Below are 17,169 nucleotides of genomic sequence, written 5' to 3'. Positions count from 1 at the left end.
AAAAATCTTCTTCGGTAATGACTATTACAAGTTTTCACAAGCATCATTTACAACGGAGGCGAAAACCCTGACCCCACCATTGGAAATGATGCTTGTGAAAACTTGTAATAGTAATTCCTGAAGAAGATTTTTGAAATGACGTTATTAATATCCGGAACCTTCATTATCCGCCTACTTGATTATCAACCCACTTGACTTACCTGCACTCGACAGCAACTTATGTGCTATTATTGTAATTATATTTAACGGAGGTGAAAATCCTGACCCCACCATTGGAAATGATGCTTGTGAAAACTTGTAATAGTCATTCCTGAAGAAGATTTTTGAAACAAAAGTTGTTAATATCTGGAACCTTCGTTATCCACCTACTTGACTCTTAACCCACTTGACTTACCTGCACTTGACAACAGCTTACTTTCGGCCACACAGTGAAGATACTTGTGCTGCGGCGGCAGCTCCCACCAAAGCAACATTTTTAAAAATCTGCACAGCCAATCAAATTTCCAATGGCCAATCGGAAGCCTCGCTGAGCAAAAGCCCCCCTGGCCCTGCCCATTTTCTACTGGGCACACACCAGGAAACCAGACAAGACGTTGGACTAGATGGACATCTGGTCTGATCCAGCAGGGCTCTTCTTACGGTCTTATTAAGGCCTTAGCCTCCATGCCCTGTTGTTGGCCCTCCAGAGGAACTGGTTGTCCACAATGTGAGACAGGATGCTGAGCTAGAGGGCTTTTCTGATATTCTAATGAAAGCCTCAGCTTTTGTTAAATTCATATGAAGGCCTCAGCCTCTGTGCCCTGTGGTTGGCCCTCCAGAGGAACTGGTTGGCTACGGTGTGAGACAGGATGCAGGGCTAGATGGACCACTGGTCTGATCCAGCAGGGCTCTTCTGATATTCTAATGAAGGCATCAGCCTCTGTGCCCTGTTGATGGCCCTCCAGAGGAACTGGTTGGCCACGGTGTGAGACAGGATGCAGGGCTAGATGGACCACTGGTCTGATCCAGCAGGGCTCTTCTGATGTTCTTATAATTGATATTCATTCATTTACTTCATTTCGACCCTGCCTTTCTCCCCAGTGGGAAGCCAAAGCAGCTTACGTCATCCTCTTCTTTGTTTTATCTTCACAACAATCATGTTACGTAAGTTAGGCTGAGACTGTGTGAGCAGCCCAAGGTCACCCAGAAACCATCCATGGTAGAGTGAGGATTGGAACCTGGGTCTCCCGGATCCTAGGCTGCCACTCTAAGCACCACGCTACGCTGCCTGAGAAGGTCAGGAAAGCTCCCACCCTCCTGGCTTTCCATAAAGTATGCAAAAATGAACTATTCAAGAGGGCTTTTCTATGCAGGCAATAGGGTAGCACTGTACAGTAATAACAAATAAATAAATACACAGTTCTTTGGATCTGTATCCATTAAAGGACAGTACGCAATGCATTTTGTAGCTCAGGATATATAACATAAGCAGGGCTATTTTGGGGCAGGAACGCACAGGAACGGAGTTCCGGCTGGCTCCCAAGTTGGCCACGCCCAGCAGGAACTCATTAGCATAATAGGCCACACCCAAGAGCAGAAACTCATTAGGATTGGCTACAATTAGGGGTGTGTGGCCTAACATGCAAAAAGGCCCTGGGTTTTGACAACAAACGTAAAGAGAATAAGAAGCGAAAGGTGGGTGTGGCTGGATGACCACACTTCTGCTAACATGGGGGTGTGGCCTAATATGCTAATGTGCTGTGATGTCAGGGTGTGGCCTAATATGCTAATGAGTTCCTGCTGTTGGGTGTGGCCTATTACGCTAATGAGTTCCTGCTGGGCTTTTTCTACACAAAAAAAGGCCCTGAACATAAGTAAGTTCTCTATGCCACTTAAAATGATCCCTTGCTGAAAAACAAATCAAGCTAATCCCCCCAAGAACAGGAAAAAACCCGGCCTATCTCAATCGCACTCACATTTTCAACACCTTCTTCCGGATTTCCACCTCCTTGTCAACGGCTGGGTCCTCAAAGAGTTGCACTCTGAAGTTGCTCTTCCGCAAGGGGGTGCCGCATTCTTGGCAGTTCCCGGCCCCCCGGACAAACAGCAGCTCCACGCAGCTCTCGCATCTGGAAGAGAAAAGGCACCCGAGTGCAAAAATGGAGCCTGGAAACACGCACACACCGCAAAAGAAGGAATGCAACGTGGCCCACTACTAAAGACGATCTCTGCATCACAGGGACACGCATGCGAAAAACAACAACCCTCCTCAGACATGTGAAACCGTTCCAGGCGTGCAACAGTTTCATTAATAAGCCATTCCAATGGCAAGTTGGGAAAATTCAAAGTAGGGCGGGCGAGTAAACCTTCCCCTTTTCCATCCCACCCTATGCTTTTCTGTCTGTTGGGTATTACAAGTTGAAAACACTCAGTATATCTGGGGTTAATTGTTTGTTTCTGTTACTCACATGTAACCAATGTTCTTTAGATGTAGGAAGCCCGGGAATTTTCTCCCTGATCTAGGAATTTGATTGGGACTAAAGTGTCAAGGTGTGTTACCATTTTATGGCTTCTCTTCCCGTCTTTGTTTGGTGTTCTGAAGAAGAAGAAGAGTAGCCATAATCTCTCTCTTCTGCTTTGGTCTTTGTAGAGTAAGGATGTAGCCGATTTTGCTCTGTTGTTATTTTCATCCCAGTTACCCTTTCCCATGCTAGAATTTAGTAAAAAAATTATATTTTAATCACACATGGACTCTCAGTCTGAATTATTTTACTCTGGCCCTGCTGGACTATCTGCTAAATACCATTTTTTCCATATCTCACCATCACCCAAAACGCTCCCTCTCCATCTTACATTAACGCTGTTGGGAACTTGAACACGTGTCCCTCACCGTTAGGGTTGCCAGGTCCGACCTTTCAGGCAGCTGGGGCCTCCCAGGACCTTCCCGGGATCTTCTGCCACACACAGGAATGACATCATAAGAACATAAGAACATAAGAGATGCCAATGTTGGATCAGGCCAAAGGCCCATCCAGTCCAATACTCTGCATCACACAGTGGCCAGAAATACCAGGTGCCATCAGGAGGTCCACCAGTGGGGCCAGGACATTAGAAGCCCTCCCACTGTTGACCCCCCCCCAAGCACCAAGATGACAGAGCATCACTTGCCCCAGAGCCCCTATCTATACCTTGTGGCTAATAGCCACTGATGGACCTCTGCTCCATATGCTTATCTAATTCCCTTTTGAAGCCGTCCATGCTTGTAGCCGCCACCACTTCCTGTGGCAGTGAGTTCCAAGTGTTAATCACTCTTTGGGTGAAGAAGTACTTCCTTTTATCTGTTCTAACCCGACCGCTCAGCAATTTCATGGAGTGCCCACGAGTTCTTGTATTGTGAGAAAGGGAGAAAAGTCACCGACGTTGGGGGTGATGCTCTAGTTTTGGGGCAAAACTCTACGGCTTTTTTGCCTTCAAAACTATAGCCTGCCCATCGTGTCACACCCCCCCCCCGACATCAGCGACACGATGATGTCACTTCCAAGTGATGTCATTGTGACAGCGGCGTCGCATGGCAACCTGCCTGTCTGGGGGTGGGGCTTCCCCTGCCGGCCAGTTGGCCGGTGGCAGACCAGAGCCCCAGAAATTGGGGGAGCCCCAACCCGGAGAAGGGGTCTGGCAACCCTATTCACCGTACTACTCACTTCCCCATTATCCGGGAGCCACTTCATGTGGAGGAAGAGTGGGGAATCAAACCCAGCTCTCCAGACTGGAGTCCATTGCTCTTAACCACTACCCCATGCTGGCTCTGAGGAGCAATTCTAGACCTTTCTGGAAAAACTTTTTCAACACCGCTCCTAGTCGTCAGGCGTTTTAGGATCCGGGCGCCTTATGATCTGACTCCCAAGAAGCCTCATCTATCAGTATTGAGAGCCAGTTTGGTGTAGTGGTTAAGTGTGCGGACTCTAATCTGGGAGAACCGGGTTTGATTCCCCACTCCTCCACTTGCACCTGGCTGGATGACCTTGGGTCAGTCACAAGCTCTGGCACAGCTGTCCTTGAAAAAGAGCAGTTTGTGTCGGAGTTCTCTCAGCCCCACCCACCTCACAGGGTGTCTGGTGTGGGGAGGGGAAGAGAGGGGAGTTTGTAGGCCACTCTGAGACTCCAAGTGAAGGGCGGGGTATAAATCCAATCTCTTCTTCTTCTTCTATTTGGTATTCGCCCTAGATGAGCAGGCAAACTGATTTTCCAAGACAGACCGAATGCACAAAATTATCCTAGCCCCTGACCCATAAGGCTAAGAAACAGCAGCCATTTGTTTACAACAAGGTCAAAGCAAGCTAGTTTGACTGGATTTGAGAAGGAAGACGTTTTGGAAGTACTTAATTACATGCAGGTCTGGTTATTTCCAAAAACAGCTTTGTCCTGGGGTGGAAATGGAGCAAGGTCAGGGGGGGCCTTTCTCCAGTTCTGAAATAAGTCTAATACTTAGAACAGGCATGTGGAAATTTTGGGAGAGAGCCTGTGTGATGCAGTGGTTGGACTGGGACCGGGGAGACACGAGTTCGAATCCCCACTCAGCCAAGAAACTTACTGGATGCTCTTGGATCAGTCACCTTCTCTCAGCCTAAACTATTTCTCTGGCTGTCATGAGAGGGGGGGATAGGGACAGTTATATATACACCTGGAGTAGGTTTGCCAGCCCGGAGTCGAGAAATGCCCGGAGATTTGGGGCTGGGGGGCCTGTGGAGGGCACGGTATAATGCCATACTGCCCAGTGACTCACGAAAGCTCCTCCCCTGCCACAAGTTTTGTTCGCCTTTAAGGTGCTCCTGGATTCTCACTCTTTTCTACTTATACGGACAAACACGGCTACCCAGCCCTCCCGCTGAAGGCAGCCACTTCCTGTGGGGGAGCTCCTCTCTGTCATCTGGAGATCAGTTGTGATTCCGGGAGGCCTCCAGGCACCACCTGGAGGTTGGCAGCCCTAGCCCTGAGCTCTCTACAGGAAAGGTAAGATAAAAACCTGAGACCGACAGAAGCTGGGAAAGACCGTTGTGAGCATTAAAGGAGGAAGAGAGAACCAGGTATTCTACCGTGAGCTCTTCGGAGAAAGGGTGGGACAAGGATGTGACAGATCGATGGCTAGGTGTGCACACAGAATCAAACAAATGAAGTCATACTAGCAAAACAACGAGGAATTTCACATTACCCTTTTTAACCCGTTTTGAAGCCGTTTTTGATCTGTCATGGAGTAAACCGGTATAGGGCTGCCATTTCACACATGGCTTTCCCCATCCGGTGAAGAGCTGGATCTGAAGCGGTTTGCCATTTCAGACTGCACCGCTTTTTCCCGCTTTCCCCCCGCCGTTTTTCGCCCATGCGGGCGATCTCCCGTTTTTTTTTGAACATTCGCTTTAGAACACGATAGCGCTATAGCACTATAACAAAACACTCCAGGCATTCCAATGGGATTAATATAATGCTATTCCATTATAGCGCTATAGCTATAACCGTTGTATTCCGTTATAGCGCTATAGCTATAAAGCTATAAAGCAAACGTTCCAAAAAAAAAAAAAAGCTTCTGTCCTAAACGGGACAGGAGCGTTTGTGTCTGAAATTACAAATATATTCCGGTAGGGAACCGGTTTTAAAACGGTTCTGTCTGAAATGACAGACCAGAAACCGTTTGTGAACCGTTCCTCTTCCGGATTATATCGTCTGTCTGAAATTCCTCAACAACAACAAAAAAGGAGTTTGGGATGAGGCATGAGCTAGCAATAGATGCGCCAGTGTGGTGCAGAGCAAAATAAGCCAGCACCACATCATTTTCTTATGCTAAACATGTACCTTTGGTCTGTAGCACATCTGAAGAGTACAGCACCTGATTTGCCTGCTAACTAGGGTTTCCAGCTCCAGCTTGGGAAATTTCTGTAGACTTTGGAGGTAGAGACTGAGAAGGACAGGGTTTGGGCTGGGGAGGGACCTCAGTTGGGCACGGTGCCACAGAGTCCACCCTCCAAAGCAGCCATTTTCTCCACAGGAACTAATCTTGGTTGTCTGGAGATCGACTGCAATAGCAGGAGCTCCCCAGGTGCCACCTGGAGGGTGGCATCCCCAGTGCGACCACAAAATGGCTGCCACAAAAGGCAGAGCCAACCGCAAAGGTCAGGGAGTGAGGTCATGTGTAACTCTGATAGTAACACTTCTACATTTCAGGCAGAAGCTCCGCTGGACAAGACACCTTTTTAAACAAACTATCGTTTAAAAATATTGTCTCGCTAAAAAAATATTGTCTGTGCCACCTGCCTCACAGAGTTTGGGGTAGTGGTTAGGAACACGGACTCTATTCTGGGAGAACTGGGTTTGATTCCCCACTTCTTCACATGCAGCTAGCTGGAGTGGCCTTGGGTCAGTCACCAGTTCTCTCAGAGCTGTTCTCTCAAGAGCAGTCCTCGAAAGAGCTCTCTCAGCCCCACCCGCCTCACAGGGTGTCTGTTGTGGGAAGAGGAAGGAGACTGTAAGCTGCTCTGAGAAGGGTGGGGTATTAATCCAATCTCTTCTCTTCTCTCTCTCTTCTTAGTGCTGTGATAGTAGCTGTTGCCAAAACAATATTCTTAAAAACCTGCACACAGTGTACCCTCTAAGCTGAGTTAGTGTGAGCTAGCTCACAGTTTTTCAGCCTCCGACTCACACATTTTTGTCTTCGCTCAGGACGGATGGCTCCAGGGCGAACTAATTTATGCAGCAGCCAAATCGCTCACTCACAACTTTAATGCCAGTAGCTCACAAAGTAGAATTTTTGCTCACAGGACTCCATAGCTTAGAGGGAGCGTTGCCTGCACAGCCCACCAGATCTCCAGCGGCCATTCAGAAACCCACTTGGCAGGTGGTGACGGGTGCCCATAGGGATCATGTTGGGGGTGGGGGACCCTGCTCTAAGCGCTACACCACACTGGCTCTCCCCGTGCACTTCCCTCCTTCGCTCCCAATGTCGCCGCAGTGCTCAGCTGGCGTGTGGTTCTATGGGTGTGGCGCCTACGTACGAGGGAAACATTTGTGGATTGTTTAGCTGAGGCGAGCCCGGCCTGAGCTACGAGCGTGGCGTAATTTCTCCTCACGCTGCTACAGCACTCTGTGGCCAGAACAAATAATGACAATTCCATTGTTGACTAAAACTCTCCCACCCTGAAAGAACCAGGGACAGAGAAAACCGGTTGGCCTCAGTTGCTTTGTGTTTATAGCAAAAGAGCCGATCCCGTCTAGGTCTAGTTTAGCCAGGGATCCTGGATGGGGGTTTTGCCATCTTCTGGACGTGGAGCAGGGGTCACTGGGGATGTGGGGGAGGGGGGTACTTGTGAATTTCCCGCATTGCGCATGGGGTTGGACTAGATGACCCTGGAGGTCCCTTCCATGATTCTATAAGAAGGCAGGGTGGGCCCAAGAACCTCTGAAGGTTCTCATTATGGGAGTATTCTGTTGAGAGGCAGTGTGGTGTAGTGGTTAAGAGCGGTGGACTCTAACCTGGAGAATGGAGTTTGATTCCCCACTCCTCCTCCTCCTGAAGCCTGCTGTGCAACCTTAGGTCAGTCACAGTTCTCTCAGAGCTCTCCCAGCCCCACCTGTTGAGTGGCTGTTGTGGGGAGAGGAAAGGAAGGAGATTGTAAGGCACTTTGAGTCTCCTTAAGGTAGAGAAAAAAAAGAGCTGTGGTGGCTCAAGTGGTTAAGATGCTGAATTGCAGGCTGTGGAAGATCGGTAGTTCAGCAGTTTGAGACCCGAGTGTGCCGCATGACGGTGTGAGCTCCCGTCTCTAGATCCAGCTCCTGCCAACCTAGCAGTGCGAAAGCAAGAAATTGCAAGTAGATAAATAGGTACCACTTTGGTGGGAAGGTAACAGCGTTCCATGCGCCTCAGCGTCTAGTCATGCCGGCCACATGACCACGGAAACGTCTTCGGACAGCGCTGGCTCTTCGGCTTTGAAACGGAGATGAGCACCGCAACCCTAGAGTCGGATTCAATTGGCTTTCGAGCAAGGGAACCTTTACCTTTATGGTAGAGAAAAGTGGGGTATAAAAAGCGACTATTCTTTCTAGGCCTCTCTCGCCTGAAGAGAGACTGCCACAGGTGCACAAGAGAGCTGTCCCTTTCTTCCGCCAGTGCACCACAGGGATATAAATAGGGCTCCCTTTCAACAATAGGAAACGATTGCAACAGGTGTCCCATCACCACTCTTTTAGCAGAATGACACAATTCTAAACCGGGGCGGGGCTTTCACGTGAGCTCGGGAGTGAGGTGACATGAAACAGGTGCATCCCTAAAAAAACACCGCCATGGAAAAGTGCTGCACGTTTAGTAAAAAGCGAAAGATTTCTGCGATCTGAAGAAAAAACAGAGGAAGTGCCCAGCAAGAAGAAACCTGTGTGAATGTCCGGGAGCAATGTGGCTGCGCAGCGATCCGGAACGAGGTAAGTGTGATCGCGATTCTTCTAGCTTAAAAAAAAAGCGCCTCGGACCAAAGCAGTTTAAACCGCTCCGGCACGCCGTCTGACCGCACCCATTGATACCTTTCCTGGAGCCGACCAAATGTTTTTAGAAATGGGTGGGGCTTTTGCCCAGCAAGGCTTTTGATTGGCCACTGGAGATTTGATTGGCTTTGCAGATTTTTTTTAAATGTTGCTTTGACAGTAGCTGCCACAAGGGCACAAGGATCTACACCAGGGATGTCAAACATGGGCCTGGGGGCCGGATCAGGCCCCCAGAGGAACTGGCTGTCTTCTGCTTCTGCTTCCAGTTCTGCTGCTGCTGCGTCATCACAGGTTTGCAGCTTACAGATACATACCTGACTGCACACAAGACTGCAACAGCACAGACATTTTGATGTAATAATTCAGAGCAAGATATCAGTCAATGTTAAATAAACAAAATATCGCAAGAGTGCTAATGTTTTAAGCATGTTTTTATTTTAAGTAAGAAAACCCCTTTGTGTTTGTGTCCTTTATAAAGTTTCTATCTCCGCTACCTGGCATTACATTTTATGACACACATGGCCCGGCCCAGCAAGGTCTCATTTATGTCACTTCTGGCCCTCATAACAAATGAGTTTGACACCCCTGATCTACACTATATGACTGAAGTTAACCTGCAGCCGCCATTCTTTTGCTGGCCCCGCCTCCTACGCAACCATATTGTGGCTGCACCCCAACCCTGTGTCAAAATTCCAAAGGTGCCTGAAGAAGAAGAAGAAAAAGAAGAGTTGGTTCGCGATCACACGCAGAATTAGCCGCGCCATAGGCACGAATGCCGTGCGGATTTTAAGGGCTTTTGAGGGGCGCGATCAGATGGAAACATCTGCCAAGGGTCCCGCACCCATCGGCAACCTGTTTTGCCCTGCCACAGAAGCAGAGTAAAAAGACACCGGGGAAAGTCCAGTAGCAAACGGGTTTGCTATGGGCCAGGAACAAACTTTCCCGTGTGTGATCATGCCAGCGCACTCTCATGGCGCCGAGATGGTCTGAACGGGCCATCCCGACTCCATGCCGTTGTTTTTTCCCCCGTTTTGGGTAAGCACATCACCACACACTGCATAGGGAGCACTCAGTGCAGAGATGTGAATCATTGATCCCCCGTTGAAGCGCAACAGAAACACGCGGGGGGGAAACCCACCCGATTCACCTGCAGTTGCATCTGATCCTGCAGTGGCGGGCCGCCCCCGCAGCTCCCAGGGACTGTGTGATCGTGCAGCTGCGGGTCAAATTCCTACGGAGCAAATAGCCTTGCTCCCCCTCCCCCGCGTTATCTCGCACGTGTGGCTGCAACCTTGGATTTATACCCTGCCCTTCACTCGGAGTCTCAGAGCGTCTTACAATCTCCTTCCCTTCCTCTCCCCACAACAGAGACCCTGTGAGGTAGGTGGGGCTGAGAGAGCTCTGAGAGAACTGCTCTTGAGAGAACAGCTCTGAGGGAACTGTGATTGACCCAAGGTCACCCAGCTGGCTGCATGTGGAGAAGTGGGGAATCAAACCCAGTTCTGCCACTCTTAACCACTATACCAAACTGGCTCAAAAACGTTGGGGACCCCAGGATTACAACCTGCTGAGATTCTGCCTTTTATAAACATGGGAACCGTTCGTGCAGAAGGGAGTCCTCCTTCTGCCCCTGCTCCTCATGAGCCAAATGTACAAAGCTGCCAAGACTCGATGTTTCGAGCCAGGAATGCAAGCGAGGGAATGCCCAGTGTCTCCAGCCCGCCAAGCACATGGCTTTCCACGCTCAACCTAAATATTTGGATGGCAATTTAGCTGCAATTCAGCACTTTGAGGACAGACTTCAGAGACTTTTTTTGAGTGTTTGTTCCCTCATTTTTGGATAGCACCAGGGTACATGTTAAAGCAATAGCCCTCGCCCGCAAACTTGGCAGTTTCCTGAGATCGGTTGCCTGGAGAAACAAACGACAATCCAGTGACAAAAACACCAGCTTGTGGATACAGGAGATTTCACTCCTTTAATGAAGATTAACATCTATGTCCTGTTGGACCAGTTAACTGCCGGGAGGCTCTTCATTTGCAAAATAATAAACTAGCAGGGTTGGTAGAGCTGAGGGATGACCAACTTATATATCGCGAGCAGTGGCTATGTTCTGTTCTTTCAGGAACTGTTCAGGGGCTGGAAATACATTTTGTATACGCCGAGTGGAAGCCAGTATAATTGCCGTAGGATTAGGGGGGTCACATGATTCCGGTAACTGGCCTTGACCAGCCGTCTAACCTCCGCATTCGGCGCTACCGACAACCTCCCAACGCTCTTCAACACTAAAAACCACTAATTGAAATACATATTATAAAATTATTGGCGGGCAGAAGAACTAATCAAATGCTGTCATTAACTAAACTGTCGTCACCTGCCTCCTGAAGAGCAACAGCTAGGCCCGCAGCTACAGTGGGGCATCTCGGGGCCCAGCCCCCTTAATTTACAGCCATGCCCCACAAGAGGCATGGGTGGGGATTGGTATGGGGAAGGAAACAGGTGGCTCGGTTGCTTGGAGGGTAGGGAGGATTCACAGGGTTTTGATTCTTAAGCGACAGACTAGTGAATCAACCTTGGGAAGGGCCGGGAGGGGGACGCGGGTGCCGAGCTGGGTGAATATGGGGGGGGGGGCATGAAACAGAAAATGAGATTCCTTCTGAACACCGCGCCAACATACAGCCTTGCATGCTTCAGCACACTTGCATGTTACTTATGCATAACCTAGCTACCTCCAGCGTATTGATCGCATGCAGCATTGGTACTGGTACATACATCCATAGCTATAACGTACTATTTCTACAAAGCCCTTCACTCCCTCATAATGGTTGCCCCACAAGAAAAAAAATATGCCCCACAAAACAAAACAAAAAAAGGCTATGGGCCTGGCGACAGTGATGGGCCAGGCACACCTCCCTGGGGAAGCTGTTCCGTAATCGTGGGAGCTCCACTAAAAAGACCTCTCGTGTGCCCACCAGGATTATAGAACACAGGATTCTTATCACATTACGGATACTAATTTTCTGCCCCTAAGCATTTCTCCCGTGCTGTAATCAAGCTGATTACAATGCACATTGCCAGTTTGGTGTAGTGGTTAAGTGCACGGACTCTAATCTGGGAGAACCGGGTTTGATTCCCCCCTCCTCCACTTGCACCTGCTGGATGACCTTGGGCAAGCCATAGTTCTGGCACAGCTGTTCTTGAAAAAGAGCAGTTTCTGTCAAGAGCTCTCTCAGCCCCACCTACCTCACACGGTGTCTATTGTGGGGAGGGGAAGGGAAAGGAGTTTGTAAGACACTCTGAGACTCCGTTGGGTAGTGAAGGGCGGGGTATAAATCCAATCTCTTCTTCTTCTTCTACCTCTGCATCCTGACTCCCTTCTTTGCGACACCCCTCCTATCTTCTGACTGAGATATAAGGACTCAGGGATCGCCATCCCTGCATGTATCGGACAAAGGGAGCTCTGACTCTCAAAAGCTCATACCCCAAAAATCTTGTTGGTCGTGAAAATGCTACTGGACTTAAATCTTGCTCTTCTACTGTGGACCAGCATGGCTACCCCGCCTGAAACTGGACCCACTTCAAAAATTTTCAGGATCCAGGTACAAAGTGATTCCATAAGAATACAAGAAGAGTTCTGCTGAGAAATAAATGACAGTTGGAGCTGGAAGATTTGGGTGGCACGCCTACTTGTGGTATGATAACGTAAAAGTTAATGTTGGTTTTAACTTTATCTATGGATATATGTACCCAGTACCAATGCTAAGAATATGGAATAAATATAAGCCTAAGCTTTGGTGGAAAACACCTTTGTGGCTAACATCACAGGAAGTGTTTTTTTAGACAAGAGATGGTAACCAAACACAAGTGGTTAATGTTCCATGATATATTAGAAATTACACAAGGAGACTGTAAAATGAAATCAAGAGAAGATTTGCTAATGCAAGGATATAATTGTCAATGGTTCTTTTATTCACAATTACTAGAAAGGTTTAAAATAGATAAGATCTTGTCATTTTGAACAATCTATGACAGAATTTGAAACAGAACTATGTAAAAATGACGAACACATAATTGCAAAGATGTATAAATTGCTGCTGAAATATGAGACAGAGGAAAAACAAATAAAAGACTGTATGGTAAAATGGGCTAAAAATGTTGGATATAACATATACTTGGAGCAATGGCAAAATATGTAGTCAAAAGGTCTTAAAGTTACATTAAGTACTAATTTAAAAGATAACTTTTATCAAATGATGTACCGATGGTATATGTCACCAGAAAAATTAGCTAAAATGTATAAAAATGTCTCTAATATACCCTGTTTCCCCAAAAATAAGACCTACCCCCAAAATAAGCCCTAGCAGGATTTCTATGCATTTGTGGTATAAGCCCTAGTGTGTCTTCTTGAGAAAAAATAAATATAAGACAGTGTCTTATTTTCAGGGAAACACGGTATATTGGAAATGTGAACAGCAAGAGGGAACATTTTACCATTTACGGTGGACATGTACTAAAGCTAGAAAATTTTGGATACAAATACATTCTGCTATCCAGAAAATTTCAAAGGCTAATATACAATTGAAACCAGAGGGTTTTTTGTTGGGATTAATGGTAATAGAAAGAACACATGGGACTTTATTTTTGTATATGACAACGGCGACAAGATTACTGTATGCTCAGAAATTGAAATCTTCAGTAATACCTACAATAGAAGATTGGATTGTGAAGATGATAGAATTAGCGAAGATGGCTACACTTACTTCTTTGATCAGAGAAAAGTCATTAAATACATTTATACCTAACTGGAAACCTCTGATGGACTTTTTTTTTGCAGGAAATGGGGGGAAATGAACTGATGTCATGTGGGTTTGAAGAATAAGAGGGTGAGAAATGATATATAGGTAAAAGAGAGGAGTTTAGCACTTACGGATCTACAGAGAGAATGAATAGAGAATTAAGATGTACCAGCTGTAGATGGAAATCAAAATATATTCTCCCTTTTCTTTGTAGGAGTGTCCGGCTCGGTTTTTTGAAGGCTTGGGTGATACACATACCAAGTTTCAGGACTCCTGCTCAGCCAACTTCTACCCATGTGGGTCACAGAACTGTATCTGCCGGGTAATGGAGTCCCTACCAAACCACCACTTTTGGGCTACTTTTTGGAATGCCCCACTCCTCATGCATGTGAATAGAGAGCAAGGCCACCATGCCTCCTGTCTCTCTTTGCATGCATGCTGAGAAGAGCTGAACCCGCATGGCGCGGTCACTCGGCAGTAGCTTAGTGACTCTGACCCTTGATTTGCTCATAAGACTATCAGAGAAGCCATGTTGGATCAGGTCAATGGCCCATCCAGTCCAACACTCATGTGTCACACAGTGGCCAAAACCCAGATGCCATCAGGAGGGCCACCGGTGGGGTCAGAACTCCAGATGCTCTCCCACTGTGGCCCCCCAAGCACCAAGAATACAGAGCATCACTGCCCCAGACAGAGCGTTCCCCATCTATACCTTATGGCTAGTTTGGCGTAGTGGTTAAGTGGGCGGACTCTAATCTGGGAGAACGGGGTTTGATTCCCCACTCCTCCACTTGCACCTGCTGGATGATCTTGGGCAAGCCATAGTTCTGACAAGAGCTGTGCTTGAAAAAGAGCCATTTCTGTCAGAGCTCGCTCAGCCCCACCCACCTCACAGGGTGTCTGTTGTGGGGAGGGAAAGGGAAAGGAGTTTGTAAGCCGCTCTGAGACTCCTTTGGGTAGGGAAGGGCGGGGTATAAATCCAATCTCTCCTCTTCCCTTATGGCTAACAGCCACTCGTGGACCTCTGCTCCATATGTTTATTTAATCCCCTCATAAGAACATAAGAGAAGCCATGTTGGATCAGGCCAACGGCCCCTCCAGTCCAACACTCTGTGTCACACAGTGGCCAAAACCCAGGTGCCACCAGGAAGTCCACCAGCAGGACCAGAAATCCAGAAGGCCTCCCACTGTTGCCTCACCGCAATGTAGTGTCTGGTACTCAGCTGGTACTTTCACTTCCCGGTTCTCTTGGTCTGCTGCCCACGGCTTTGACATCGGGGAGGTCATAATTGTGGTTCCTCGCCTTCCTGTCACATGGTTCCGATGTCATCCTTGCAGCTTAGTGGGCCCCAAGTCTGGGAAGTCGAAGTCTATTGCTCAAGTTCACTGAGAGGCACCTTGAAATTTTAAAAGCAAGCAAACCAGGGAGGCCTAAAACATCTTTGAGTGTTTATACATACCCACCCTACAACTATTTTAAAGGAAGCCACTGGTACGTAAGAAAAATAAGCACCTGCACAATAGGTGCGCTGTGCCAGGTTAAACACAGCGTTTACTCAAGGCGCAAGAAAGGCCACTTCAAAATCCATTAGCGTTCTGGGCAAATAGATGCACTCATACAGTTCTGGGGAATGGGGGGAGGCACATCATCTTTCAGTACATCTCCCTGGCACAGGAAACAGAGAGTCGGCAGCGGACGGTCGCTTTTGAAAATGAACAGAGACAACTGCCAAAAAAGATCTGCCCCTTTATCCCGAGCGAACGCATCTCCCAAAGTTCTGCTGAAACACAGCCCGGGGCTGATCGCCGCTTACCCCGACGGGTGCCAAGACAAACAGCCTTGAGAAAGAGACCTGTTTGATACTCAAGAATGCTGCTCCCAACAGACGGCCAACTCCTTGTGCAACTTCCCGGCTGGGGAGAAAGACTCGGCCCATTCTCTTGCCTCTCTCAGCAAGACTCAAGAGCCATCCAGCTGTTTACTTATTTCGCCCACGCCGCATGAGAAAACACTTTCGGCTCCCAAAGTCGCAGTGGGTTTTTTTTCCCAAAAAAAGGGAAGGAAATCTGTAACACTCATGCCTTCTTGTTGTTGTTGTTGTTGTTGAGATTTGGTACGTCTGGGCTTGCCTGCAGGCAAACACGGATCCAAAGCTAAAAGGTGTGTCTGCATTTACTTTTCTCGGTCCCCAAAAACAATCACCTCTGCTTCTGCTTCCATGTCCCTTCCTTCTCTGCACATGTTTCTCACTGCTTGCTCCTTGTTCCTGGAAATGACTAGCCAAACTCACCAGGTTTGGGAAGGAAAATTCGGCAGGCAATGAAGTGCAAAAGAAACGCCGTCGTAACTGGGTGGGATCGGGACCAGCCCATAACATTGGGAATCTACATTATACTGAATCAGGCCGTTGGTCCATCGTTGTTAGTATTGTCTTACTCAGACTGTCGGAGGCTCTCCGAGATCTCAGGCAGAGGTCTTCCACGTCACCTGCTTCCTTGGTCCTTTTGACTGGAGGTGCAGGGGGTTGAACCTGGGACCTTCGGGCATGCCGAGCAGAGGCTCTTCCGTTGTCAGGCTCGCCTCCATCCCAACTTCGCCACCAAGCTCCCCACCACCACCATCACCACTGCCCCCCCACGCCTGCAAGTTACTTGCGGGGCACCACTTGTTTCTTTTAAGCCAATGGGTTTTAAAAGTCAGCCCACAAAGGAAGCAGGGTATTTAAAAAGGCAGGGACAGAATTTTATTAAAAACACAGTCAGGAGGCCCAGCGTTGCACAACACTCTGGATAGGGAACACGGTTATGACTCATTTGCCTCCGAAGCACCCTGCCAGAAAAAGAATCCAGGAAATGCCCTGAGCTTGAGAAAGTTTGGAGGGAACAATTTGCTTCGATGAGGAAATAGATGACAATCTTGCCACATGACCACAGGTGCTTTTGCTATTCAGACCAAACCTGGGGGAAAATCTCCACGGGATGCAGCGTGTTGCCCAAATGGCCTTTGCCATCTCCTCCTCCGATGCTCTCCAACGGCACCATTTCTCTTGGAACGTACATTTCTCTTGGAAATCCCTGCATCGCTGCCACTATATTGAATTCCTATACAGTTGTGATGTGGGACAGGTAGTGTTGCCAAGTCCAAACGACAAGCCAGTGGGGAACTTAACAGGACGCTCCGGGAGAGGGGAGGGAAGAAGTGAGGTAGGCATATCGGCGTCGGCAGAGGCGATACTCTGGTTTTTGGACAAAACTCTATGGTTTGAAGCTAATTCCAGTTTGGTGTAGTGGTTAGGTGTGCGGACTCTAATTTGGGAGAACCGGATTTGATTTCCCACTCCCCCAGTTGCAGCTGCTGGATGACCTTGGACAAGCCATAGTTCTGACAAGAGCTGTCCTTGAAAGGGCAGTTTGTGAAAGAGTTCTCTCAGCCCCGCCTACCTCACAGGGTGTCTGTTGTGGGGAGGGGAAGGGAAGGGAAAAGAGTTTGTAAGCCGCTCGGAGACACCTTTGGGTTGTGAAGGGCGGGGTATGAATCCAATCTCTTCTTCTTCTACCTTGGGCAAGCCATAGTTCTGACAAGAGCTGTCCTTGAAAGGACAGTTCTCTCAGAGCTCTCTCAGGCCCACCTACCTCACAGGGTGCCTGTTGTGGGGAGGGGAAGGGAAAGGAGATTGTAAGCCACTCTGAGACTCCGAGTGAAGGGCAGGGTATAAATCCAATCTCCTCCTCTTCCTAATTCTACCTTAGAGTTTTGCCCATAAACCAGAGCGGTGCCCCCTGATGTCACCAATGTACCTACATCACTTCCAGGTGACGTAGGCAAGTCTCATTGGGGGCGGTAACTCTCCTCTGCCAGACAGCTGGCTGCGC

General features: G+C 48.3%; 1 protein-coding gene across 1 annotated transcript in view; it reads right to left on the bottom strand.

Annotated features, from left to right (window-relative positions):
- The window catches only part of MNAT1 (MNAT CDK-activating kinase assembly factor 1), a 201,672-nt gene that overhangs the window by 146,228 nt on the left and 38,275 nt on the right, over positions 1-17,169 (bottom strand). The window contains exon 2 of the mRNA XM_015422017.1: positions 1,956-2,108. Within this exon, the coding sequence (XP_015277503.1) occupies positions 1,956-2,108 (153 nt within the window). The remainder of the gene's footprint in view (positions 1-1,955; positions 2,109-17,169) is intronic.

Source organism: Gekko japonicus, unplaced genomic scaffold (assembly GCF_001447785.1).
Source record: "Gekko japonicus isolate JY-2015 unplaced genomic scaffold, Gekko_japonicus_V1.1 scaffold166, whole genome shotgun sequence".
Lineage (NCBI taxonomy): Eukaryota > Metazoa > Chordata > Lepidosauria > Squamata > Gekkonidae > Gekko > Gekko japonicus.
The sequence above is the reverse complement of the archived record's forward strand: the minus strand, read 5'-3'. Positions and strand labels throughout refer to the sequence as shown.